General features: G+C 46.3%; 1 protein-coding gene and 1 long non-coding RNA gene across 13 annotated transcripts in view; one reads left to right on the top strand and one right to left on the bottom strand.

Annotated features, from left to right (window-relative positions):
• Positions 1-160: 160 nt before the first annotated feature.
• LOC141572912 (uncharacterized) lies at positions 161-1,927 on the bottom strand. Of its 2 annotated transcripts, XR_012498464.2 has the most exons (3): positions 1,827-1,927; positions 1,665-1,719; positions 161-754 (listed from the first exon to the last, which is right to left on the bottom strand). It is a non-coding gene; the product is annotated as an uncharacterized LOC141572912 (long non-coding RNA). The 2 variants fall into 2 exon arrangements; XR_016018897.1 differs by lacking the exon at positions 1,827-1,927 and having other exon boundaries at positions 1,665-1,804.
• SEC31B (SEC31 homolog B, COPII component) overlaps positions 1,901-27,859 on the top strand; it is a 29,506-nt gene continuing 3,547 nt past the window's right edge. For 2 of the 11 annotated variants that reach the window (XM_074339191.2, XM_074339190.2), the window contains exons 1-21: positions 1,934-2,076; positions 4,761-4,848; positions 4,932-5,018; positions 5,361-5,484; positions 11,445-11,640; positions 11,849-11,944; positions 12,904-13,047; positions 13,396-13,538; positions 14,397-14,496; positions 14,629-14,790; positions 15,334-15,468; positions 17,810-18,040; positions 19,996-20,070; positions 20,333-20,431; positions 20,781-20,880; positions 21,404-21,582; positions 21,848-21,974; positions 22,342-22,487; positions 23,187-23,360; positions 23,846-24,007; positions 27,413-27,590. In XM_074339191.2, the coding sequence (XP_074195292.2) occupies positions 4,800-4,848; positions 4,932-5,018; positions 5,361-5,484; positions 11,445-11,640; positions 11,849-11,944; positions 12,904-13,047; positions 13,396-13,538; positions 14,397-14,496; positions 14,629-14,790; positions 15,334-15,468; positions 17,810-18,040; positions 19,996-20,070; positions 20,333-20,431; positions 20,781-20,880; positions 21,404-21,582; positions 21,848-21,974; positions 22,342-22,487; positions 23,187-23,360; positions 23,846-24,007; positions 27,413-27,590 (2,707 nt within the window). In that variant the 5' untranslated portion in view covers positions 1,934-2,076; positions 4,761-4,799. Of the gene's footprint in view, positions 2,077-4,760; positions 4,849-4,931; positions 5,019-5,360; positions 5,485-11,444; positions 11,641-11,848; positions 11,945-12,903; positions 13,048-13,395; positions 13,539-14,396; positions 14,497-14,628; positions 14,791-15,333; positions 15,469-17,809; positions 18,041-19,995; positions 20,071-20,332; positions 20,432-20,780; positions 20,881-21,403; positions 21,583-21,847; positions 21,975-22,341; positions 22,488-23,186; positions 23,361-23,845; positions 24,008-27,412; positions 27,591-27,859 lie in introns of those variants that run through there. The other 9 variants (XM_074339194.2, XM_074339189.2, XM_074339186.2 and 6 more) reach the window with 8 other exon arrangements.

The following is a 27,859-nucleotide window of genomic DNA, read 5'->3' on the forward strand; positions in this document are numbered from 1 at the left end:
TTTCTTAAATTACAATCATTGCCTGAAAACCTGACACAAAGAAGCATACATTCAACATGACCTATATAAGCAAGTCCATTCAAGTTAAATAAGGGATCCTTTAGTGGTTGTCCAGGCAGTGAAACACTTTTATGTAATCAGGGAGTGGGTACTTCCACTGAAATGCCTCTCTGAAAATCTCCACTGGCTTTTTTTTTTTTTAATTGGGGTGACAATTGTTAGTAAAATTACATAGATTTCAGGTGTACAATTCTGTATTACATCATCTATAAATCCCGTTGTGTGTTCAACACCCAGAGTCAGTTCTCCTTCCATCACCATATATTTGATCCCCCTTCTCATTTCCCACCCCCCATCCACTGGCTTTTTATACGTCTTCTTTCTCTGTCCTTTAAAGCAGTTGGTAATCATTTAACAAACATCTGTGTTCCTCATGTATATATCAGGCAGATAGGCCCTGGGGATATAAAGTTGAACAGGACAAAATAATGGCCTTCAAGTAGTTACCTAGAAGAGGAGACTGGCAGTTATAAAACAAGGTGAAAAGAATTTATAACATGTGAGTCAAGAGAAGAGTGCACTTTTAAAAAAATAAAATTGTGTCCTGCTTGAAACTGACCTTATGCCTTTGGTTCCAATTTCTTTCAGAGCACTCCATCAGTGACACTTCTGCCTCATTCCCTAATTTGAGGTGTTGCCTGAGGTTCAGTTTTCAACCCTGTTTACTTTCTCTCAGGTCTCATCCACCGTTGTACTAAGAAGTTCAAGAAATAGTACTTAGTACATAGAGTGTGCAGGCACAGGCTGACCTAAATTGTCTTCTGTCCTGACTTGGGAACTCCCAAGTCCACATGAAAGGAAATCTATAGAGTTGTGTCACATGACTTGGGGCCTGTCTCAAGATAACTGGCTCACTATCTCTGGAGGATATCAGGCAGGAATATGGTAGAATTCATGCATTAGATGAAAGTTTTGAATCAAGCTTAGGTCTAAAATCAAAGTTTTGAATCAAAAAGTTTTAAATCAAACTTAGGTCTAAAATCTTAAGCTGTTGTTAGCACATTTTTAATAGGAAATGCTGTAATTCCCTCAAGATATATATGCTCTTTGCCTCCCTCTCCAACTCCTTTATCAGTCACAAAAATCTGTCTATTCTTTTACAAACATTGCCACTATATTAATCCAGACTTTCATCACCTGGTACTTGGATTGTTCTATTGTCCTAATTTGAGTCCTGCTTCCAAATCTGTTCTCTAAGGGGATCCATATTGCTAGTCTCAAAATACAATCTTTATCGTATTGCATCCCTACCCATAATTTTTAGTAACTCCCAATTATCTCAGAGTTGAATTGGAATTCCACAACCTATATCCAGCCCACTCCCCGCAACCCTAGCCTCTTTCATTCATGGCATCGGAAATGGCAGGGCAGCTCTTAGCTGGTTGGGCCATTAACTCCTTGCTGGGTCATCACCTACCTTCTTGCAGCTCCAAGGTATAATATTCGTCTCATGTCCCTGAAACCTTTCCAGAAGCCCCTGGTCTACAGTACCTTGCCCTCCGCACACATATAGCCCTTAATTAGTTCAACCAGTAGTTTGGGGCATCAGTTGTTGCTGGGCTACAGTGTTTTCATCGCTATTTATGGCCTCGATTGCTTTTTACCTTTTCAATTAGGGTTCTGCTGAGAGCTCCTGGAGCTGGGGCCGAGTCTTCTCCGCTTCAATAAGTAGATAATGAATTAGTATTTTCTCTTTTCAGAGGCTGCCCCGAAGCCTAGCTCAAATTGAATAAACCAGAATTTACTAGGGGCAGGATCTGACTTACTGCTGCAGAACTGCGCAATCACAGGACAGGTGAGGGAGGCCCATTAACAGCGGAATCCTATTATATCCTTTCCGTGGGATGGCCGACTCCTCGGCTCCGCGGCGCGTGTGGGCGGCAGTGCCCTGCGGGCCAGGATTACGTTTGGCCCTCCACAGCCGCCGTCCACAGTGCCCAGCTGTGCCTAAAAGCCCTTTGAGAAGACCAGGTCCCGCTTGTCACGCCTGACCCCTGGCCTGGGCTCTCCTGGCAGGTTGGTTTTCCCCGCCTGTCTGGGGCCCCTGAGGGCAGAGGTCACGTTGGGGACCCGGAACGCCTCTCCTCCCTCTGGAGAGCGCCGGGTGGGGGGTGGGGGGCGGGCTCGCCCTCCGCGGAGACCCGGGCACATCCCCGGGCTTCGGCTGGTGTGCCTCACAGGGCCGGGTTGGACCCGGCTCCACGCTCCCTGCTGTACCGGGGTCCCTCTTCAGCGCTGCCCCCGCGTCTTACCATCCGCCCTGGGCCCAGACCTGACCTGGCCCGGGAGCCCGCTCCGAGTTTGGGCGCCCTGCCTGGGCGGGAAGGCCTGTGGCTAATGCCCCCCGCGCGCCGCACTTCGGGGAAGGCCGGAGAGAAGCTTTGCGGACCACAGGGACCGGACTGCCAAGGGTAGCCGGCGCCCTCCATCACTGCAGGAGTCTGTTCAGTTCTTCAGTGGTCCTAACTCTCCCACCTTCAACGCCCCCTCCCCGGCTACTCTGACCCCAGCGGGGATTTGTCTGTGAACAGATGTCTCTGAACAAAGTAGATTAAAAGCCCATCTTCCCAGTGTCTAGTGTCCGGGTTTAAACACTTTATGGACTTTAGTTCAGTTTAGACTAGATAATGGTAAAAAGCACTGGACTCTGGAGGCTGATAGGGATTCACATGTTGACCTAGCCAGTTTTCTTCTTTGTAAAATGGGGATGATAATAGTACTTATCTCACAGAACCACTGTGAGAATTAAATGAGATACACATGTCAAGGGCACAGTGCTAATCGCGAGTCCTAATTTTAAGGGATTTTTTCCAAGAAACGTGAAAATGGCTGTGACCAGCAGGTGGCACTGATAACTAGTATGATGTGTAGCGCGTCAGAAGATACCTGAGGTAGCCTCAAGTGTTTAGAGGACCCCTGGAAATTTTGGCTAAGTTGGCAGTCTCAAGCTTTCTTCAAGCTGGAAAGTACTTTAGAGATTAAGTAATACCGCGGGTTTTTATAGGTTGCCAGTAACCTGACTGGCTTGCTCAAGCAGGTAGTAGTGGGTCCCAAGTTTCCTCCCTTTAAAAAGTGTTTCTTTTTAAAAACTTTTCTGCGCTTTGCTAGCCCATTGGGATATGGGCTAGCAAACCTTGAATATGCATCAGAATTGGCTTGGAAACCACGGAGTTAAAGTGAATGTCTGCATTCATTCAGCAAATATTATCAAGCACTTTCTATGTGCCAGACATTGTTCTGGCACCAGTTGTAACATGGTGAACAAAGCAGACACAGAGCTAGCTCTCATGGAGTTTACTTAGTGGGTGAGACCAATGGTACAAATGTAAATAAATATATAATTATAAATTGCTAAGAAGAGAAAAATTGAGGCTGTTTTTGACTGGATGGCTCACCTCTCTGAGGAGGTGAGAAGCTGAGCCCAGAAAGATGTGATAAGGAGCCAGTCATGGAAAGAATGAAAGAAGAGCACTTAAAGTATAAGAAACAGGGCCGGCCTGGTGGCTCAGGCCATTGGAGCTCCGTGCTCCTAATGCCTAAGGCTGCCGGTTCGATTCCCACATGAGCCAGTGCCAGATGGCTCAGTTGGTTGGAGCGTGTCCTCTCAACCACAAAGTTTGCTGGTTCTATTCCTCAACTCCCGCAAGGGATGGTGGGCTGCACCCCCTACAACTAACAACCACAACTAACAACTGCAACTAACAATGGCAACTGGACCTGAAGCTGAGCTGCACCCTCCACAACTAAGATCGAAAGGACAACAACTTGACCTGGAAAAAGTCCTGGGAGTACACACTGTTCCCCAATGAAGTCCTGTTCCCCTTCCAAAAAAAAAGGTGTAAGAAACAGAACTTATGAAAGCTCAAGATAGGAAAAAGCCAGGAAATGCAAAAAGGCTAAGGCAGCTGAAGCACAACGAGTAAGGGGGGAAAGTAGCAAGCGATGACGTTGAAGCGGTAGGCAGCAGCCTTTGAACAGGGACACAATAAGGGGTTGGAATTTTACTTTGAGTGTGATAGAAGCCACTAGAAGAGTTTAAGCAAGGAATGCCACAATCCTATTTTGTATTTAAAAGTTTACTGTTCGTGCTGTGTTGGGTGATGGTATGAGGAGCGGGGAGACGGCCAGTTGGAGGATTATTGCAGTAATCCTGGTGAGAGATGATGTATCTTCAAATAGAGTGGTGGTGGTGGAGATGTGGAGAAAAGTAGACAGATTTCGATACATTTTGGAGTTAAGATCTGGGAAACTTAATGATGAATTAGAAGGGAATAAGGGAGAAGAGGGGGTCAAGGGTAATTTTCAGGTTTCTGAGTTGAGTAGCTAGGAGAACAGTGGTACCGTTTACTGAGATGAAAACTGGAGGAAGAACAGGTTTGTGGGGAGGAGGTGTGGAAAAGAGAATGCCATTTTACGCAGACTAACTTTTAGGTATGTGCTATTTCTAAATGGAAATATTTGATTAGCAGTTGTATGTAAGAACTTGGAGCTCAGAGGGGAGATTCGTGTCAGTGACATAAATTTGGGAGTCATCAGCACACGGATGATATATAAAGTGAAGAGAATTATTAAGGTCACTGAAAGATTACCCGATTTGATGGTTATTATCACCCGGGGGCTTGTGACAACCAGTGTGGTGGAATATCTTTGGATTTAAAGCTTTAGATTTCAGTAACTGGGTAAATTAACTGTTCTTACAGATCTGCAGATGGTCATGTGTCACCCTGTGATGCCCTGAGATGCCCCATCCCGTGATGGAGAGAGAGAAACAAGATCTCGTGTTCACAGGTGCTCCCTGGGTCTGGCCCTTAAGCTTGCTGGTTTCTATTTTCAGTGGGCTGAGGGCCATGTCAATTTTCTGCCACATACAGGACAGACCATGAAGCTGAAGGAACTTGAGAGGCCAGCTGTTCAAGTGTGGAGCCCAGCCCTCCAATACCCTGTGTATCTGGCTGCAGGTATGATGATTTTGAGGACTAGGATCCACCAGAAGTACACAGGTTGAGGGGAAAGTTAGTGTCCAGAATTTTTTACTGCGCATCAGAGAAAGCTTTAGAGTCATGGAAAGGTGGGGTTGGCTCGTAGCGTAAACAAAGGGATATTAGATGTTTTTGCTACCTGGGGGCAACCTTGGACTATGGCTCAAGGCCAAGCACCTCATGCTTCTTTGTTACCATTTGAAAACGATTATACCCAGTCCTTTCTTGTTCCTTCTCTCCATTCCCTAAGCATTTATGGCTCAGACCCATGCATATATTCTTGCTCATATGCTGCCTCTTCTTGACTTTTCTTGCACCTAGGAACATCTGCCCAGCAGCTAGATGCCTCCTTTAGCACAACTGGCACATTGGAAATCTTTGAGGTTGATTTCAGGGACCCCTCTTTGGACTTGAAACGCAAGGGAGTCCTTTCTGCCTCAAGCAGGTACTGTGTCTACACTGCTGATGTGTATGCAGGGCAGATCCTGGAGTAGACCCTGATGGGGAATCCTGAGAGTAGTGTGTGTTTCTCAGGGCTCATGAGGGGACAACCGGGGGGAGAAGGACCTTCACCAAGTCGGAGAGACGTTAGCTCTGGGTTTATTTTGCAAAAGGAGTTTTAAAGCACCCTGTCCTTTCTGGTCAGCAGCAGGTCAGGCAGAGTCATGTGATAGAGGTGCGTCACGCAAGTCTGGACCCAGATTACTTGATCGCTCTCTGAACGCAGAGATGTTGACTCCTTCCTCCCTGGGGCTCTTGTGAAGATGATAACCTTACACAACAACCCTCTCTTCTGCCAACGGAGGAGAATGAATGATCCTTTCTTCACCGCTGTCAGGGACTGATTGGGTGCTCATGGATTTCGTGGCCCTGGCAGGTTGAGAGGGCATTCACTTACTAGCTAGCATTCACTGAGCACATGCATACATTCCAGGCACTCTGCTAGGGGCTCTTTAGATCTTATTCATCACCCAAAATAAGTCTAAGCAATAAATACCATTGTTCCCATTTCTCATAGGAGGGAACCAAGACTCTGAGAAGCTAGGATGTAAATCTTGGCCTGCCTAACTGCAAAGCCTACCTTCTTTCCATTACTCAATTGCTCTTTTATGGGTTTTATAAAGATGAGGTTTACAGTCTGAAGCAATGGTCTCCAAATTATTGTACCATTAGGAAAAATGTGAATAATCACTAGACTCAAGTTACATATTCAATAAAATAATATACATTTATTGCTGTACTGTTAATAAAATATAATTTATATCTTTCTTAGATTAAAAGTATAAATCTTTTTCTTATATCCCAGAGAATTATCTTGCCCATCCCACTTTGGAGATTACTGGTCTAGAATGTTCCATCTTCTTGTGCATTTTGGGGTCCATCTGAGAGATTAGTTAAGACGTTTAGACAGCAGACCCTCTTCTTTATTTTCGTGGTTTAATCTGATAATGAAAGTTTAGTTATTGTTCTTTTTTTTTCTTGAGCCCCTCTACCACTTTCTGACAGTATCCTTATTTTGCAGTTTTTTACATCTCTTTGTATTTTCAGTACCTGTACCTTTTGAAGATCAGGCACTGGAGGGTTTACCAATAATGATGAAATATTCTTAGCCTCTAAACAAGCATTTCAGAAAGGGCCCCTGAAAGGGGTGAGGTAATTCAATAATGGTTATACTCCTAGAGATAAGAAAAGGGGCAGTGGGCAGAGCTCTTCTCTTCAACCAGCCAAGCAGCAGTTTCAGTAGTGGCGTCTTAGGGCTGAGTTCCTAAAAAAGAGGCAATAAGATTGCTGAAGAAACCTTGAAACTGAATCCTCAGATCCCTGTGGGCAGGGATTTTTGTCTGTTTTATTCATTGTTGTAGCACCCAGGACAATGCCTGGCATTGGGTGCTTAATAAATGTTTGTTGAATGAATGAGTGATGTTAGAAATTTCTGGTTTACCAAACTGAATTACCACTTTAGTTAGTTGTAGTTAGTCTTCAGTTAGTCCTAGTGTCTTAAGAGCTTTTCAAGGGTGATAATCTGTTTATTTTGAAGCCAACTAGTTGAATGGACCCCTTTTGAAACGTTGGTACTGAATGTGGGAGTCATGAACTTCACGTCTTCCCCTCATACCCTGTTCCACCCTGCAGGGGTTTGGGGGCTATCACCAACATAAATAGGACAGTTAACACTGGTTCGTATCTCATCTCTACTTTCTTTTCCACCTCTAAAATTGTTTCCAAAGATGGGTTCTCATTCCCAAAGACCTAAGGGATACCCTTTGACACAGTCCTGTTGGGGCTTTTCGGTGGAAATCCTCTTAGACACCCTTGGGTCTCAGACACCCACTTTCTGTTCCAGCCTGGGTTAGGTCACTTACTCAAAAGTTAGTATCACAACCTATTGACTAAGATGATCAGGGTAGATGGAGGGCTATCCATCCCTTGCTTTCTGCTTTCCTCTTTTCTGTGTCGTCTACTGCATGGCTTAGTGGAAAGCACAGTTGTGTTGGTTGCAGCCTGGAACAAAGCTGTGTGACTTTGGGCAAATTGAGTTGTGTCAGTGGTCTTAGGTTTCCTCACTGACGTATAAAGAAGAGGTTGTACAAGGAGACTTCTAAGAACCTGTGGAGTTTGAATTCAGGTCGTGTGTTCAGACTCTCCTTCCTTTTCTTTTTCTAGCTTAGTCTCCTTCCTTTTTCCTTTATTTTTTAAAAAACTCCTTCCTGTGTCTCTTCATTATTAATGAAACATATACTTTTCAAAATCTTCTGCTTTCCTCTGCCTGCCCTTTTCACCGGCCCCATGCCACAACCGCATTTGAATCCTGAATCCATGGAATTCTCCTCAATCCATGATGCATCAGAGAAATATCTATTTAGAAATACCTGACTGAAAGAGAAATGTTCTGAAACACTGGTATGGGTGTAAATAAGAGATAGCTTCAAGCTGTAAATAGCCTGAAGAGAATGCATGGATAAACGCCACGGGATGAAATCAGAATCAATATGGGTCAACATGTGCACTGAAGCAAGCGATGTTTGGTCTGTTAGATGAATCTCACTCAAGAGGAAAGGTTTCTGGGAGAGTAATACGTGTTTATGTATTGACTTTTGAACTGAGGAAATAGCTGCTGTGGCTCGATGATGTCAGAGGCCAATGTGTGATCTGCTACTCTCCAGCTCTGTCTCACTGAGGTTCTAGATCTCTAAGTGGCCTCTGTAACCTCCGTATGACCCATCCTCTAGTAACATGGAGAAAGTAGGTGGTCTTTCTTCCAGTACCTTTATTTTAGTTCTACCTTCTTTGGGAGCACTTCGACTTCTCTTTGGGTGTCTGTGTAAGGGGCAACACCAAGCAGAAAAAGGTCACTTTGTATACTTCTTAGTTTTCCTGTTTCCAAGACTTGCCTTCTCTCTAAAAGACATCAAGATCACAGAGTAGAGAGAGCATGGGCTTTGCTATTGGAAAGACCTGGGTTCCAATCCCAGTTCTGCCACCTACTGCCCTCTTGGGTGTGTCACTTATCTTCTCTGGCCCTGTTTTCTCTGCTATAAATTTCGGATATATAGTAAGCACACAGCCTGGCACATACCATGCATTAAGAAAAGCAGTCTCTCAAACATCCATTGCGCCACTTCAGTGACTTGATTCTCCAGCTTGGAGCACTGCCTTCATTGCTCTGTGTGACTTTCAAGGAGACTTGGAGTTCCTCAGCTGCTTTGGGCGGGAGATGGACAAACTCGTTTCACTTGAGTTCACCAACACGAGGCTGGCATGTTTCAAAGGGAATCTTTCTAAGCAAATAAAAGCAAAATCCAAAACAAAGAAGTACATAAATTGTGGGAGCAAGATTTATGCTGCACATGTTCCTAATCGTAAGGTAGCTAAAGCTTGGCACAGATGAGCTTGTATGACTTTCTGATCTCTTCAGCCTTGCCTTTTGCTTTTTGCCCAAAGCATAGCCATGAGCTAGTTGTTAAGGCTGGTTCTATCTTTATGAAGTTCAGCGTCTTCCCCAATTGTTCTAGACTGGTATGCAGTCTGATGTATCTAGTACAGTGGTTCTCAAGCTTAGCTGTTTGTTAGAATTACCTGGAGGGTCTTATTAAAAATGTAGCTCCTGGACCTGTCTCTGGAAATTCTGCTTCACAATGTCTGAGTGGGAATCAGAGGGCCTGTATTTTCTTTAGGTGCCACCCATTATTCTGTGATGCCATAGGGTCTCCGTCATTTCATCATTATCCTGGGGACCTCTTAGCAGAGAATTCCAACTGTATTCTTATGTTTTGATAGTTCCCACCTTCTCGTACAAACTCTTCATCCTATATCTTCCCCTGAAATCTCAGTTCTATTTTCAGGCCAAAGGGCCATCTTTTTTTCTTTCTCTTTTTTTAACATTTTATTTTAAAACTATTCAAACATAGAAAAGTTGCAGAATAGTACAATGAACAATCAAATACCTAACTTAGATTCATCAGTAGTTTAACATTTGCTCACATGCTCATGCGTGCTCTTTCTACACACACACACACACACACACACACACACACACACACACAGAGCTATCTCTTGTCCCCTGTCCACTTGCAGAGGAGAGAGGATTGAAATGCCTTGAACCCACTGAATGATCAAGTCCCTGTCCTTGCTTGACTCGTCCCAGGTGTTCCCACTCTCCCAGGTGTTCTCTATCACGTCCTCGTTGGGCGCTTGTTTCACCCTCACTAGTGGCTAACGAGAATATACCCTCTACACACTTACAGAGAGAAAATCATTTTGTCACACTCTGTGTTCTGCATTTCGGCCACTCTAAGTAACTGGGCCCTCTTCTCAAACCCTTTGGTGGCGCCCCCCTTCCTTGAAGACTCAGGTACCTTTTACTCTGGTTTGTATGTCATGTGCTCTGACCATACTGAGGTCATTACACCTCTACCATTCCCATGTGAGTTTTTCACAGGCCAGAGCCCACTCTGGTTCCTGTGTGACCTCTTAGGGGCTTCTCTAGCTACTCTGTTCATATGCCCTCTGCCCACCCTGATCTCTAGCCCCAGGATGCTATGGCAGCCTCTGGAGCTGGTATGGAACACATTCTTCTGCCCTATTAAGATCAGCCCAACCTTAGAAAACATAGCCTTTCTGACAGTAGCTTTAGATCCACCATTTGTGTCAGCTCTGCTGTTTTGCTTTAGATGCTGACCTGGTCTGAACTGGTGCTCAGCTCTTCGCTTCTGATGGGTTGGCTCTGCTCTAATGACTGGCCAAACAGGTTCCTGCCTGGTCACCCCACTCAATTTCCTTGCTTGCTATTCTCAGGATGTGGGAACATTTCATTTCAGTTAGGGAATTTTAGGACATCATTCGATGTGAAATCTGGCTTCTCTAAAAGGCTGCAGAAATCTCCTTGGCTAGCAACTGTGAAATGGAGGACAAACCACTTATGAGGCTTGGGGATTTCACGTGCCTTCTCTAGGGGCATTGCAGAACACCCATCCTTGTCTGTAGGAGCCCAGGGTCCATCTTTTTCCTTGTGCAAGACACTGGCAGTATGTTGTTAGAAGCAGCTTCAGAAAGCCAGAAAAGTGTTTCCCAAGCAGTACATTTATTCTTCATGCCTCTGTGTCTCTAGGGATGGCCCACTGCAGCCACATAGCAGCTCCAATGGGCCAGCCGCATGGAAGAGGCATGGGTGGGGAGGTCCTTGTGTCTTTTCTCACTTCCAGTTTGGGAGGAAGAGGGGACAACAATTGTTGGTCTAGAGAACATGCTTCTAGTCAGGTACAGAAGAGTTTGGCTCTTGCTTTAGACAGGAGACAGTATTTAATGATGGTTAAGAGCTCAGGCTCTAAAACAAGATGGACCTGATTTTGAACCTTGATTCTGCCACTTCCTAGCTGTCAAATGGGAATAAAATTACTAGCTGTATATTCAGAAGTTTATAACTTCTCTGTGCCTCAGTTTCATCCGTTGAAAGTGGAATGAATAATAACACCTTATGGGTTGTTGACTATTAAATAAGCTAATATGTGTAAAGCGCTTAAAACAGTGTCTGGCACATAGGAAGTATTCAGGAAGTGTTAGTTGTTATTTGAGTTGTGAGGATTCTGTGAAGTAATCTATTTGAAGTATTTATTACTAGGTCTATATAACCCCAATAATATTAACTTAAAAAGAAAAGCCTCCCCACACAACTCTGAGGCAGTGGCCTCCGACTTCCGGTGTAACATAGATGGAGTATGATTTTCAGAGAAAGGGCAGGATCGGGCAGAGGAGACCTACGTTCTGTGTGTGGGAAATGAGGGCGAGAGGCAGGCCCCACTGGGGGTGGGCATGGCTGCCCAACAGCAGAGGCTGGCACACGTGCCCACCCTCTGCTTACTGACATGGGCCTGAGCTGCTGCTCATGCTAGTTCCTCCTCTTTGTAGGTTTCACAAGCTGATCTGGGGGAGCTTTGGCAGTGGGCTTCTGGAAGGCTCTGGGATTATTGCAGGCGGCGGGGACAATGGCATGCTTACTCTGTACAATGCGACCCACATCCTGTCTTCGGGGAAGGAGCCTGTGATTGCCCAGAAACAGAAGCACACCGGGGCGGTCAGAGCCCTCGACTTTAATCCTTTCCAGGTACCACATTTCAGTTGGTCAGACATGGCCACGCCATAGAGATCAGAATGGAAACATTCACTTATGACCTCCGGTCTATAACTCTAAGCCCTTCCCAGGTTGTTCCTGGGGAGGCTTTGGAAGCCCCATATGTGGGCCTCTTTCCCCTTTGTCCTGTTCTCATCTCTTCCTGGGATGCTGTCCCTCCAAAGGCCTGTTCTTCCTACAGGGCAACCTCCTGGCCTCAGGGGCCAATGATTCTGAAATCTTCATTTGGGATTTGAATAACCTGAGTGTGCCAATGACCCCAGGATCCAAGTCACAGGTGAGGAAGCTCCCGGGGCTGTTGCTTACAGTGTGCAGCGGACTTTCCCAGGCACTCTTGAATTCTGGAGGCAGCCAGAGCCTAGGAGATTTCAGGCTTTACCACTGGAGGGCAATAAAGCTCCACAGACTAACGTGCTACCAGCCTGATTATAACAGGGATGAAGGGGAGGGGAGGGGAGGGGAGAGTGGGGGAGGTGGGGAGTGGGGGAGCGGTTTGTGGTGATAAACTGCCCCAGAGGAGGAAAATGAAGAAGAGCAAGGGGAGTAAAAGACATTGAGAGAGGGAATGAGGGCGCTGTTTCTCGTAGGCAGGGTGAGGTAGGGCCCTGGGCTCGGCGGGGAGGGGATAAGAGGAGGACTCCCGGATAAACCCTTGTCCTTTTTGTCAGTCTTGTCTCTGTATCTGGTTCTCCCATGCATTTGAGGGTCTCATGTATGTCTGCCTCTGAGTGTACCTCTGTCAGTCTATAACTGGGCCTATCTTTTTGCTTCCTGGGTTTTCTCTGTTTTATGCTGACAGTATCGTGAGGTGAGTTAAGAATGAATTTGATAGCATCTTGTGCCCAGAAAGTAGCAATGGCTTTTCTTTTTTGCCTCACTGTCTGGGGATCTTGGGTGTCTATGTTTCTTTCCCTCCATCACCTTCCTCCTTCTCTCCCTCCCTCTATGTCATAGACATGAGGGCTATTTTTAAATCTTGACTCTATCCTCTCAGCACCTTGGGGTAGGAGTAAAACCCAAGTGTGCCTGCCATTGTCTCAGCTTCCATACCAGTACCCTAAAGGATCCTCTCTGGAAAATTCAGCTCCCAGCTCCCCGAGACTGTCTGGGTTTGGGTAGCCCCATCCAGGTCTGCTCTTGGGCTTTCTGTGAGTGGTTGGGAGCAGTGAACAGCAGATGTCTCTTGGTCCAGGGGTGACAAGTTGTCCTCCACCCCCTACCCCCATCCTGCCTCAGCAGCCCCCAGAAGACATCAAGGCACTCTCTTGGAACCGGCAAGTTCAGCACATTCTGTCTTCTGCTCACCCCAGCGGCAAGGCAGTTGTGTGGGATCTCAGGAAGAATGAACCTATCATCAGAGTCAGTGATCACAGCAACAGGGTGAGTCCTGGAGGCAGAGTACAGGCTTGGGACCTGCTTCTGCCTCTTGCCTGGCCATGGCCGCCACTCCTCCCCAGGCCAAGCTTCTGCTTTCAACTGTTGCGCATGTGGATCCAACAGATTTCCTGTTGAGCATGAAAGCGTAGGTGAGCTACACAGAGGTGATCTGGAGGCTTCTAATGCTCCCTTATTCATGGTCATCACTCATTTTCTGATGGCGCTGGTGTTTTCAGTCACCTAGAGGAGACACAAACCCTGCCCTCCGTGGTCCCTTTCCAAATGGGCAGAGAAGATTCATAACTAGAGAAGGCAGGTTACATCACCCACTGGGGTCTGCTTTGTTCACAGATGCACTGCTCAGGCCTGGCCTGGCACCCAGACGTAGCCACTCAGTTGGTGCTATGCTCAGAAGATGATCGTCTTCCAGTGATTCAGCTGTGGGACTTGCGCTTTGCCTCCTCACCCCTGAAGGTGCTGGAGAGTCATAGCAGGTACATCTCAACCGCCCCACATCCTTGGTGGAGGGCGAGGGCATAACTGACCTGGGTAGGAGGCAATGAATGCTCACTTTGGCTACCAAACATCCTCCCTGGGTTCAAAGCCATCCCAGTGAACGCACAGTCACCCAGTCCTAGCTCCTGCCCCAACCCAGTGGAGTTTCATTAGACCCAGAGGTTATGGAGAAAAGCCCGAGATCCCATCTACTGTCCAGAGATGGGACTGGGTAAAGGGTCATGAGAAATATTGGAGCCAGTCCCCCTGGGAGAGTCCCCAGGCTCTGATCCGAGGATAATGCTCATTTCTTTAGGTGATGAAGTTGCTTCCTCCAAGACGTCACCTTAAGAGAAGGATTTTGGCTCCTATTTGTCCTGCACAGAGGCCTGCCTCTGAAGCTGTAGCTTCTGGGCCTGCAGCAGAGAACGCAGCCCCAGAGTCTGTTCTTTTTAACTGAAGGGCCATGTTTCATTTATACCTCCTTGGGGACTTTTGAGAGTTAGGTCCCCACTATCTTCCTGGGCTAAAAGCACCCATAAGGATGGGTGCTTGCCTAGTTCATGCTGATTCATAGTCCCTAGTCTACAATCAGGGAAAAGAAGCAGAGCATCCTGCAGTGACCTGTGGGATGGAGAGTGGTCCAGTGAGTAGTGCGCAGGCTCTGGGATTTAATTGGGTTCTGGCTGCTTGACTGCTGAAAGTTCCTTAATTTCTCAGAGCCTCATTTTCCTTGTTTGTGAAATGAAATCAGGCTGCTCATTTTATAGGGATGAGATTTACCGAGATGTATAATATATAAGATATCCTACTCTTAGTAGGCAGTCAGCAAATCCTAGTTTCTCTTTCCCTCTTAGGGGGATCTTGTCAGTGTCATGGAGCCAGGCTGATGCCGAGCTGTTGCTCAGTAGTGCCAAGGACAACCAGGTCTTGTGTTGGGACCTGGGGAGCTGCGAGGTAGGCTGGCCCTTGTGTGGGCATGCTGGCATGGGAGATGAGATGATTGTGGGGGATCCCAGCTTCAGCTGTGTGTTCTGGGCTGCCTTTCCTATGTCAGGGTTTCCCTAATGGTGTGTTCCCTCACTTTAGGTGGTATTTAAGCTACCCACACAGAACAGCTGGTGCTTTGATGTGCAGTGGTGCCCTCGGGAACCTCCAGTGTTCTCTGCTGCCTCCTTTGACGGCTGGATCAGTTTGTACTCTGTGATGGGTAGGAGCTGGGAAGTCCAGCAGATGAGACAGACTGACAAGGTGTGAAGGGCATGGTGGAGAATGCAGGAGGGAAGGGGCTGTCTTTTTTGGTGGGGAGAGAGAAGGACATATGGCCTGGGAAGAAGTGGGGACTGTTGAAGAGTGGGAAGATGGGGCGCTGGGTTTAGGAAGGCTGCACTTTTACTCCAGTGCCCATCTTCCTGGGAGAATGTAAGTTCCTGCCACAATACAAAGGAGGCCTTCACCTTGCCTTTTGTTCTTGGATGTTCCCTGTGGTATTGCAGGGACATTGGACCTCCATGCTGGGACCATTATTTTGGAAGGATGAAGTGTCTTATTTGTCTTTCTCCTATGGATACATTTTATGTCATACTCCACTGTAGGTGTTGCATACAGTGGACTTTCCAAAAGTCTACTGCAGGGGATCCCACCCTCACTATTAGTCCTCTGGAATATGGGAGTCCAGCCTTTGTGGGCCAGATTGGGCATTTCAAGGATTCCTCCCAAAATGGAGTTTGCAGGTGGAGTTCCTCGCTAAGCCACCACTTGAGGCTGGTAATGCAGGTGTCCTTGTGCCCTCAGATCTCTTCTTCCTTCAGCAAAGGCCAGCCTCTCCCACCATTGCAGGTACCAGAGCAAGTGGCCCAAACATCACTGCTACCTCCCCTGAAAAAGCCCCCCAAATGGATGAGGAGGCCAGCAGGTGTTTCATTTGCTGTAAGTGTAGTGTGTGTGTATGAGCGTGGTTGTGTGTGTGTGTGTGTGTGTGTGTGTGTGTGTGTGTGTGTGTAGCCTACCATGTGCCCAGAATGAGGCTATGTTCTGTAGGAGATTTATTCCCAGGGATTGTGTCTCAGATCAGGCCCCACTTTACCACTCAAGCAGAGTTACTATAGCTTCCCTCTCTGCCCCTTCACCCGCTTGCTATGCCAGTCCTGTCTAAAAGGAATTGATTGCTTTAGACGTCCTCGGTATGGAGAACCGCCTGAGATTCCACCTGATTTTTCTCAAAGCCTCACATGTCTGGACTGATAGTGAGTCCAGCTATGTAAGGGTTAGCATGCAAAGCAAGAATGAAAACAAAAATGATTTCATCCTGTCACTCTGCTCACAACCTTTGACCCCGTTTGCCTTATAGGCTTAAGGCCAAATGTACACAGAGCTTCATTTACCTTTCCAGTTTTCAGTCCTACCTTATTCTCATGTATTCTCTATGCTCCAGTTAAATATGACTCCCTTCTGTTCCACGAATAACTCCCCAACTCTGTTGCCTCCACCTGTACCCCACCCTTCAGCTTCTCTCCCAGGCCATTGAATTGTGCTGTAGCCTTTTAAGCTTAGATACCACCCTCTTCATCAGGCCTGTCTTTAACCCTAGTCAAACTTAACCTCCCTTCTGAATCTAACAGATTTGTACTCTTACACTGATATGTACTAACTGTACTAACGTTATTATATACGTGCCTTGAGACCCTACTAAGCGATAGACTCCTTGAGGATAGGGACCACATGTTGTTCATTTTTATCCCTAAAATAGTACTTCTCAAACTTCTCAAATCAGCTGGGGATCTTATTAAAATTCAGATTCTGGTTCTTTCGGTCTGGGGTAGGGCCCAAGATTCTGGTTTTCCAACAAGTTCCCAGGTGATGCCCTCGCTGCAAGGCCCTAAAGCACCTAGCTCAGTGCTTTAACTGTTAGGTTTGAATTAAAAACAGGTGCATGAAAGTGGAGATTCTTCTTTTTCAGAGCCAACAGTTTTATTAGGGAGGTAAGACCAACACATTAAGGAGGAGTGAGGTGAAGAATTCTGAGGTCAGAAGGCTTGAATTCTTATCATCGCTCTGTCACTTAGCAGTTGGGTGACCTTGGGCAAGTCACTTAACTCTGACTTCAGTGTTTTTATCTGTGAAATGGGGATAGTAATACTTGTCCAGCTTGTGCTAGTAAGGTGGCATGAACCTCAAACAAGAATAGGCTTTTTATCAAACTATCAAGTACCATACCAATTCAAAGGCAAGCTGGCTTTGTTGAGCACTGATCAGTAGTATAGATTTTGTGCTGCAGGAGTCAAGAGAAGAATTCTGCCTAGGAAAGTTCATTAAGGAGGGGGTCTCAGGAAGGGAAATAGTGAATGGCTGGGGAGTAAAGCAGGAGGTGTCAACCTTGGCTGCACCGGAATACCCTGAAGAACTTAAAACATACTGATGCCTGGCCCCACCCCAGACGTTCTGACTTAATTGTCTGGGGTACAGCCTGATGAGGCTGAACAGCTCCCTGGTGGTTCTCAGGGGCAGCCAAGGTGCACAACTGCTGGAGTAAAGGACCTTCACTAAGCGCTGCTATTGTGCCAGGTGCTGTGTATATAAAGCACCTAATTTGGCAAGAAGGATGCTTAGGTTGAGGTGTGGTGGCAGCTGAGGGTACAGAGCAGGGATGAACTGGGCATTTGGGGGACGTGGCGCTATCACGCAGATGAGCAGGGAGACTGGCGCTGGAGAGACAGATCGGGCCCTAATTTTGGAGAATTTTGTGCACAGCGGGCAGAGAAGTTACAGCTCTCTCCCGTGGCCTTGTGAAACCGTTACAAGATCCTGAACATCAACAGGCACAAGGTGATAGTCTAACACTTGGATTGGAGGCGGAAAAACCTAGAGAACAGTAGCCTATTCCAGTAATCTCGGTGTGTGAGCACTGGGAATGGGACAGGGGACCTGCACGAGAGACCTAGCACCAGAAGAGGTTAAGACTGTCATCGCGTGGCTGCAGTGGGTATAAAGACTGTGGTAACGCCAAGGTGTTCGGTCCAGCTGACTGAGAGAGGGGTGGTACCAGGACAGGTGAGGAGAAGATGAGTAGCAGGTGCTGAAGGTTTAAGCTAAGAGCGCTGAAAATGCAGAGGTGTCTTTGGTATGGGGGCCCATTCACTGCTCCATTCCTGCTCCTGCTTCACCCCCAGGAGTTTTTCCCACCCTAGGGTTGACCAATATGTAGCCGTGCCTGTGATCCTGACTTGGTATTGAAGGCATGCCCTTTACCCTTCTTGTCTTTCCTCACCAGTTTGGGGGGAAGCTGATTACATTCGGCCTCCCCAGTACCACTGCCCACCAGGTGCCACAGCCTGGCCCCCGCCTCGTCTTCGTCAGTCAGGTCACCACAGAATCCGGATTCCTGATGCGGTCAGCTGAGCTGCGAGAGGCCCTGGCATCAGGAAATCTCCTGAATTATTGTCAGAACAAGATCCAACGAGTGTCATTGCCAAGTGAAAAGATGCTCTGGCAGTTCCTGAAGGTAGGAAACTTGAAGCCTGGCTGCTCAGAAGTGTTTCCCCAAAGCTGGGTACTCCAACCTCTGTCATCTCCAGGAGACGCACAATCCCACTGTGACCCAGATTTCAGAGGCCCGAACCCCTATTAGGTTTTTCCTACATAACACCCACCCTCTGGATACAAAATCTTCATCCTTTACCAGAGGCTCAGAGGCCCTTTGCGGCTAGGGAAGCTGAGGGGTACAAGTGACATTTGCCTTTTGTTGTCACTGTTGCTGATGTCCTAGATGCTTTACCAGAGCCAGGGTGAAGGCTCTCACGGTGCCATACCAAAGGGCAGAGAAGGTGATGGGAAGGGAGAAGAGGAAGGGAAAGGAAGGGAAGAAGATTAGCTGGAAGAATACATCACCATGAGAAGGCTTTGGCTTTGTTCCCAGTAACCCAAGGCAAGTCATTGTGGTGGGACTTAGTGCTGAAGGCCCACCCTGCTCTGGAGGCACGACTTCAGTTACAACGCTGATTTAATTTCAAGTTGGTTATGACCCCAGGAAGAGTGCTGTTGCTGTCACAGGAAATGCGCAAGCAAGAGGAGAGGGCTGAAGGGAGAAAGAGAAATAACTGACTGTACAGGGAGAGAGTCATTCAGATCCTCGGGATTATAGAGAAGAATGGAAAAAGAAGGACAGGGACTTGGCCTGGGGGGTCTGAGAAGGACTTGGGTCTGTGCTTCAGACATAGTGGAACTTCGTGAAGGTGGACACCAGCAGTCTGGGGAGGAGAAAAGGATTTGAGAAAGATCATAAACTACAGAGTAAAGCTAGAAAAAGGTGTGGGGAGAAAAGAGTAAGAAATGATGCTTTTGTTATAAGCAGGATACAGGTGACAGCTCCAGGAATGGGGGGGTGGGAAGCACATAGACACAGTTCAGCCTTTACGCAGGCAGTGGTGCCCGCAGGACAGAGGGGAGTCTTGTTGAGAAGCTACTCAAGAGCTGTCCATCATGATGGTTCTGAAGCTGAGTGTGGGCGAACATTTCCCAGGGAAGAGCAGGAACGAAGGAAGGGACCTTGAGAGACTATGAGAAAGATGGTAGTCAGAACTCATGGTTTAGTGTAGGATAAAGGAAGGGCCCAGACCAGTGACCCCAGATTACGGCAGGCCTTCAGGAAGGCTTGGCCCTCAGTATCTGAGACACTGAGTAGGTAAGCTGACTTTGTTTACTGCGTCTGTGCACCTCCTACCAGGCATCTTCTCAGCTAGACCTTTAGACTCAGAAGACTGCTGTAGGAGGACTTAGCACCCGTTTCCTCAGAAGGATGTGGGACAACCTGTCGGCAGGGCAGCATCCCTTCTGTGGCAGTCCTTACAGCAGTCTGTGCAGCAGTACAGAGTTCTCTTGCTCAGCTCCCCAGAAGACAGCTCAGGTGCAAGATGAAATGCAAATCAGGCAGATGTGTAAGTTCCTTAGGTTGCCCTGGCTTAGAAGCCTCAGCCCTCAAGAGCCAATTTCTCTTGTACCAACTCTAAAAGTATAGCTTCTAGAGTCCCTGCAAGGGATCTGTTCAGTTACAAGAGTCCTGGCAATCAGGGAAATGCAAAGCATGGTGTCCATTTGGATTATTTATAGTTTATGTCGTTCCAGTCCAAATGCAATGTGCCAATCACAAGTAGTGTTGCCTAGAAACACAACTGACATTTTATTCTTATCAGGTTACCAGGGGAACAGTTCTAGGAAGTCAACCGGAGGTCCATTTCTCATGCAGAAGAGGGAAAGGGTTTTGTTAACATTATGCCCACAGCCCAACAGGAATAAAATCAGAGGAGAGGAAAAGGGAGAGATGGTATTGGCCTCAGTAGGTCACTTCTGGTAGTATGAAGATCTATCTTTGAGGGTACACTGGCAAGGATGTCCAGCTTGTGCAGGAGAGGGTCATTCACATTCGTTTAATGGTGACTTCTGTGTTCTGTGGTTCCTTAGGTGACCTTAGAGCAAGACTCCAGAATGAAGTTCCTAAATCTATTAGGATACAGTAAAGACGAGCTTCAGAAGAAGGTAAGCTGCTTTCCCATTAGAAACATGTACTTGATGCAGAGAGAAGGAGGATTAGTCAGTGGAAACCATCTCAGAATACCTCTTCGTGGGCTTCACTAATGCATATATGAACATTTGACCTCCTGGAGTTAGGCTTTTCCCCAGAAAAATCGCTCAAGGATCTTACTGAGTTTAGTTGGTGGGGTTTGGAGGTGGGAAGAAGGCATAATGCTTGTTTGACCTTGTGCTAGGGAGAGTGGTACTCATGGGTCTTTCCCTGCAGGTGGCCAAGTGGTTGAAGAGTGACTCGGGGCTGGGTGAGAGCCCTCAGCCCAGGGGAGATGACCTCGACAGTAAAAGACAACAAGCTTTCTGTGGCCAGGTATGGTAGGAGCCCAGCCAGCCAGATCCACGGTAGCACAGACCTGCCTTCAGGACATCTCCCCCTTCCTGGCTCTTGGCTTTGCTCTAGTGAAGTGCTCAACTTCTGTAGAAGTCTTCAGACTCCTCCCTCTCTTGGAATCACAGTGAGACACAGAGTCCATAAGCTTTTGGGCTGAGAGTAGAGCTGTGTTTTAGACATGAACTAGAGCCTTTCCAAACTTTACCTGGTTATTCTTTTAGCTTTACCCATTAAGGGCCGTACAGTAGAGCTCCAGAGAGAGCTACTAAGCCAGCTCTGTCTTTGGGCTTCATTTCTTAAGTAGCCACCTCTGTCCTTCCTTGTACAGGCTTCCAAACACATAACAGAGGAAGCCTCTGCCTCCTCAACCTTCTTTGATGAGCTGGTCCCTCAGAACCTGACTCCATGGGAGATCCCCATCACAGAAGGTACCCAGACCCTGAGGAACCTCTCCGTGTGGGAGTAGATGGGCTCAGAGTTCTCAGACTTGAGGACATTTCCTTCTTGTCCCCTGCCTCCTGCCTCACTCCCACCATCATAAATGCTGGGTGGTTCTGTTACTGGTTAGAGCTCTCTCTGGCTATAGATTTTCATGGATGGGTCCTTCCTATGGAAGGCCTTCTACCAAGATATTTTTTTCTATCCTTCTGTCTTCTTGCTTAAAAGGCTGTGACCCTGTTCTTGCTGAGCAATCACACATCACACTTTGATACTGATGCATGAATCCCTCCCTCACCTTGGGTCCTCTCCTTAGAGAGTTACCACCAGACTTGGGCACCCCATGGTGCCCCACTACACTTTGTTGTTGAGGAATGAAACTTGGGAGTTTTGTTTGGGACAATGGAGGCTGAGTGATACAGAGATAAAGGAGGTGTGCTGTGAGCCCACCCTGCAGGGGACAGGAAGCTGGGCTCTGAGGACGGGCTAATGTGGAGGTACCTCTCACTGCAGACACGGATGGACTCCTGAGCCAGGCGCTCCTGCTTGGAGAACTGGGCCCTGCTGTGGAGCTGTGTCTGAAGGAAGAGCGCTTTGCTGATGCCATCATCCTGGCCCATGCTGGGGGTGCAGATCTGCTGAAGCAAACACAGGAGCGCTACTTCGCCAAGAAGAAAACCAGAATCTCTTCAGTAATTGCCCACTGTGTAGGGAAAGAGGGGAGGGGATTACTTTGACCTTGTCTGGAGGACGCGCACACCTTGGGACTGGGGTTTAGAGGATCTGCCAGTCTTTTTCTTCCCACTCTAAGCACCCCAACCTCACCCCGAGCCCCTCACTGTGGTCTAACAGGAAGCCTGCTCATGACTGGCTTTTCTAGCACATTCCGGTGCGTGACTCCTGCTGCTTGTGCTGGATGGATGGTTGATGGCCTCCTTCCCTCTCTGCCCATTACAGCTGCTAGCCTGTGTTGTGCGGAAGAATTGGAAAGATATGGTGTGTGCCTGTAGCCTGCACAATTGGAGAGAGGCACTGGCCTTGCTACTGACGTACTCTGGGCCAGAGAAATTCCCTGAGCTCTGTGGTAGGTGGCCCTAGGCTTTAGAAGGGAGTGGTGTGACGCCAGTGTGGCGTCAGTGGACCCCCTGAGGGAGGAGGCAGAAGGGCAGCCCGAGCTCTGGAAGGCCAGGCCATGTTGTGTGGTTCAGCTGGGAGGCAAGGACTACAGCGCATGCCCCTACTGTCATTTGTTGTCCCGTTTTATTTTTTCTTGTCACATCTTGAAGCAAGAGCTTTGCCCTTCATTGCAGAGCGGGGTTAACGTCAGTGATGCCCAAAGCCACTGTGGCTGCTTGTCCCACAGTTCATGGTCCTCCACCTGTTTCCAAACAGGGAAAGGAGGAGGCGCAAAGGGGAGCTGTGCCATTAAAGAAGCTTCCCTCTCTCTGCAGACATGCTGGGTACTCGCATGGAGCAGGAGGGCGGCAGGGCACTCAGCCCCGAAGCTGGACTCTGTTACGTGTGCTCAGGGAGTGTGGAGCGGCTGGTGGAGTGCTGGGCAAAGTGCCACCGGGCTTCATCCCCCATGGCTCTACAGGTACCCCTTCTCTGCAGGGCACTGGTGCCTCCATAGCAGGGCCTCAGGAGGGGCTAGTGGTAGGGATGTGCAGGGATATCCGGGCAGGTCTCCTAGGTGCCCAGGCTGGAGTCAGGGTCTTAGGGAGGAGAGGAAGGTCCTTAATGTCTTCCTATCAGCTCCTTCCCTCCTCAGTCAGCAGCTACTTAGGTATTAACCTTGTGATGTTTTCCCTTTGCAGATTCGGTTATGCATGTTTATTCTATATTTGAGTAATTGTGAGCCTGGGCCTTCTGTTAGCCACTAAGAAAAATTCTGTGGACCTAAATTGTACCAGACACTCTGTGGGAGACCAGAGAAAGTGGGGGGCGGGGGGCACACAGACTCATGGGGAGGCAGTCACACGTGAAACAATAGTATAAATGAGTCTGAAATGGTTTATGTACTAGCAAAAAGGGTAAAGAAAGCAAAAAAGAGGCAGAGATGTACGAGAATCTAAGACCCAGATGGCCCTAGTTGAGCCCAGTGCTAACATCTTAGGTGGTGAGGCCGAGTGGCCCTTCAACTGTCATGTCTCTTATCTATCATCACCCACTGTCTTCACCTGGCCATGGCCAGGGGCACTTCTCCCCATAGTGGGAAGTCCCTGGGTGAGCTGCCTGGGCTTAGAGAGCAGAATGTGCTTGGAAGGGGCTGACTGCCCTCATCCTGTTCCTCTAGGACCTGATGGAGAAGGTGATGGTTCTCAACAGGGGCTTGGAGCTACTGCGGGGTCCTGATGGGGTGAGCCTAGGCCCTGCCACAACCTACAGGGTCACTCAGTATGCCAACCTCCTGGCAGCCCAGGGCAGCCTGGACACTGCCATGAGCTACCTACCCAGTGACTGTGCTCAGGTGAGTGGGGCCATGTGGAAAGAATGAACCATTTTATTCCATCATTTAACACTGGCTGAGCACTTCTGTGTCCCAGGCACTATGCTAAATGCTGAAGCTCCTGGGATAAATAAGATCTATTCCCTCAGGAAGCTCACAATCTCTCGGGGAAACTCAGATGGCAATAACTTATCCTAAGCGCCCGGGGCTCCAGGGAAAGGGCTGGTTTTACCTGCAGAAGTCAAGGAAGGCTTCTCAGTGGTTCAAGTTTTTGAGCTGGACCTTCAAAGGGAAGTAGCTTACGAGAAGATATAGGGTGACCTAGGCAGAAAGAATAGCGAGGAAGGAGGCTTGGCAGGCATTAGGAGGCTTTGGGTCATCTAAGGTGGCTCGAGTGTAGAAGGTCAGCTGAGGTTTGAATGTTATATGGGGCCGGGCTTTGTGAGAGGATGTTTGCTTGTTTTAATTTTACTTAACACAGTTCTTCATTATTATAACTTTTGTAGCCACCAATCCAGCAGCTGAGGGACAGGCTTTTTCATGCCCAGGGAGCTGGTGTCTTGGGCCAGCAGTCTCCTCCTTTCCCTTTTCCCCGAGTCATGGTGGGATCTACCCCCCATTCTAAAGAGACATCATCGCGCAGATTGGGATTCCAGCCTTCTCACCAGGTAAGACCTTGTTTGTTCATTGATTTGTTCATCCTTTCAAAAAAAAAAAAAAATGCTAAGTGTCTACCAAGTGCCAGGCATGGTTCTAGCTAGTCACTTGGAACACATTAGTGAACAAAAGTGATGAAAATGCCTGACTTCGTAGTGCATAGATGCAGTTACTTTTCTAATAACTGTTTATTGAACAACTGCTTGACTCTTAGAACAAAAAGGTGCACAAACCATGATCCTTGCCCTTAATTAGCTCATAGTCCAGTGGAAATATAGATGTGTAAAAAAAACTACAGTAAAATTATAAATGCCATGATTGGGGTATGGTAAGGTGCTATAGAATCACACAGAAGAAAGCAATTTACTCTTGGGGGTTGGGGAAGTTTAGGGAATATTTCAGAGTGAATGTGATGTTTGATCTCAGTCTTGAAGATTAAAAATTATTTAGGCAAAGGAAAGGGTAGGTGAAAGCTGTTCCAGGCACAGGGAACAGCATGTACAAAAGCATTGAAGGGAGAGTAAGCAAAGCCCATTTGAGGAACTACTAATATTTTAATGGGGATACAAAACAGGTATTTGTGGCAGTGGAGTGGGCTTAGATGAAGCTGGGGTAACAGGTGGGAGTTCTAACAGGAAGGACCTGGCATTCTGAGCTGAAGAGCTTAGACTTGACCCTGAAATTGATAGCAGTCAGGAGCTATTGAACGGTCTTATGCAAGGGAATGACTAGCTATGTGTTTAGGAAGCGCAAGGCTGCAGGCAGTTAGGAGGCTATAGCAAGAAATGATGAGGACATGAAATGACCTAAAGCTGGAGAGGAAGGTTCGACTTGAGATATTTAGTAACTAAACTTGACAGAAATAAGTGATGGTTTAGAGGAGTGTGTGAAGTGGGGGGATTGGCCCCTAGGTTCTTGGCCACAGTGCCCAGATGGATAGGGTGCTGTTAACTTATGATACCAGGGCCTTACCAGAGGAGCTGGGGAATGAAATCTAATGAGATTGTAAATAGAGCTGTCAGGCAAAAGCTCTGATGTTTGATTCATCCTGTCCCACCTTCAATTCTAACTCTAATTTTCTTTCTTCCCTCTCCCTCCTTCGCCCTCCCTCCTCTCTCCTCTTCCTTCCCCCTCTGTCTTTTCAATTTTGGAATAATTATAGAATCACAGGAAGTAGAAAATGTACTGGGAAGTCTCATGCATCCCAACCCACCCCTACACCATGCCAACATTCCACACAACCACAGTGCAATATCAAAATTAAGAAATTTACATTGGTACAATCCAGAGTCAGATTTCAGATTTCACCAGTTTTACATGTACGTGTGTGTGTGTGTGTGTGTGTGTGTGTGTGTGTGTGTAACTACATAAGAATTTGTCTTTTTAGGTTTTTAACAGGGTGCTTCACAAAGCAAAACAATTTTAACTTTATTGGGTCCATTTTATAGTTTTCCTTCTATGGATCTTGCTTTTTGTGTCTAGTCCAAGGTTCCCCAAATTTTCTCCTATGTTCTTTCTAAAAGTTTTACAGTTTTATGTTTTAAGTCCATGTTCCACTTTGAGTTAATTTTTGTATAAGGTGTGAAGTTTATTTTAGGTCAAGCTTCATTTTCTTGCCGGTGGATGTCCAGAATCATCTACTGAAAAGGCTGTCCCTCCTCCATTGAATTGATTTTGCTCCTTTGTCAAAAATTAATTGGACATATTCTATGGATTTATTTCTCAGTTCTCTATTCTGTTCCACTGGTCTATGTGTCTGTCTCTCTGCCAGTACCACTCCGTCTTGATTACTACTTCTATATAGTAGGTCTTGATATGAGAAAGAGTAATTTCTCCATTTTACTTTTCTTTTTCAAAATTACTTTGAGTATTCTAGGACCTCATATAAATTTTAGAATAAGCTTGTCTGTGTCTACAAAGAAACTTGCTAAAGTTTTTACAGGAATTGCATTAAAACTGTAGAATAATGTAAGGAGAATTGACATCTTTGCTCTGTTGTCTTTCCATCCATGAACATGGTATGTCTCTTCAATGCTCTCTCCATTAGCATTTTGTAATTTTCATCATACAGATCCTGACATGTTTTGTTCAGTTCAAACCTAAGTATTTAATTTTATCTTGAGCAATTAAAATCCAATGGTATTGCATTTTTAATTTTGGTGTCCACTTATTCATTGTCAGAATATATACAAATGGAATTGATTTTGTGTGGGTTAATCTTGTATCCTGTGACTTTCCGATGTTCAGTAACGAGTTTCCTGAACTGATTTATTAGTTCTAGGAGCTGGGGTTCTTTTGTTTTTGTTTTGTTTTGTTTTGGTGGATTCCTTGGGATTTTCTATGTAGACAGTCACATTGTCTGCAAATAGAGACAATTTTGTATCTTTTCCCCCCAATCTGTATGCCTTTAATTTTTTTCTCTTGCCTTATTGTAGTACTAAAATAAGAATAGTGAGAATGAACATCCTTGCCTTGTTTCCAATCTTAAAAGGAAAATATTCAATCTTTTATTATTAAGTATGATGTTAGCTGTAGGTTTTTTGAATATACTCTTTATAAGTCTGAGGAACTTTCCTTCTATTCCTGGCATACTGAATCACGAATCAGTGTTGAATTTTGTCAAATGTTTTTCTGCATTATTTTTATATAGTAATTTTTATTCTTTAGCCTGTTGTTATGGTGGATTACATTGATTGATTTTTAAATATATTGAACCAGCCTTGCATGACCAGGAATAAATCCCACTTGGTTGTAGTATATTATTTTTTAATATACATTGTTGGATTTGATTTGCTAAAATTTTGCTGAGGAATTTTGTGTCAAAGTTCATAAGAAATATTGGTCTGTAGTTTTATTTTGTGCTGTCTTTGTCTGGTGTTGGTATCAGGGTAGTACTGAACTCATAAAACAAGTTAGGAAGTATCTTTTCTATTTTCTGGAAGAGATTGTGTAAATTTTGTGTTAATTCTTTATGTTTGGCTAAAATTCTCCAGTGAAACTAGGCCTAGGGATTTATTTTGGGGAGAGCTTTTTAATTAAAAATTTAATTCTTTTAATAGTTATAGGACTATTTATCTATTTAATTTTGGCTGAGTTTTAGTAGTTTGTATTTCTTGACGAGTTGGCCCATTTTTTTCTAAGTTGTCAAATTCATGAATGTAAAATTACTTTGTAATATTTCTGTAATATTCTTTTAATGGCTGCACGGTCTGTTGTAATATTCTGTTTCATCCCTGATCTTGATGACTTGTGTCTTCTGTCTTTATCTTTGCCAGTTTTTATAGACCTATCAATTTTGTTGATTTTTTTTTTTTGGAAGAACTAGCTTTTGTTTCATTTTTTTCTATTGTTTTTCCATTTTCAATTATCTTTTTCTTTTCTCCATTCCAAGTGCTAACCCTTTTGTCTCTTCACAGGTTCAGACTCCATCTACAAGGCCAAGGATTTTCACACCTCAGTCATCACTAGTGATGCCCTTGACACCTTCCCATCCTAGCCCTTATCAAGGCTCCAGAATGCAGAATATAGGAGACTACAGGGTACCTGGGCCCCAGGTAACCCAGCCTTTCCCTCTGGGCCCTGGGGTAAGGCCTGGTGAGTGAGTGAGTGAGTGATCTGTCTGGGCAAAGCATGGAGGAAAACAATTGGCATTGCCAGCATGAATTTGGGAGGCAGTGTGTCTGTGTAGTAGAGGAGCTTGGAATTTGAAGTTAGAATTCCCAGTACTACCACTTACTGGCTTTGTACCTGTGGACAATATACTTAGCCACTCTGTTTCTTTTGAAAAGTAAGAGTAGTTGTTATGTTGGTCATTTCAACCCCACAGGATTGTTTTGAGGGTCAAATAAGGAGTATAGTTAAAA

The sequence above is a fragment of the Rhinolophus sinicus genome, chromosome 15, assembly GCF_057876585.1.
Source record: "Rhinolophus sinicus isolate RSI-liver-muscle chromosome 15, RSI-T2T, whole genome shotgun sequence".
NCBI classification, from domain to species: Eukaryota; Metazoa; Chordata; class Mammalia; order Chiroptera; family Rhinolophidae; genus Rhinolophus; species Rhinolophus sinicus.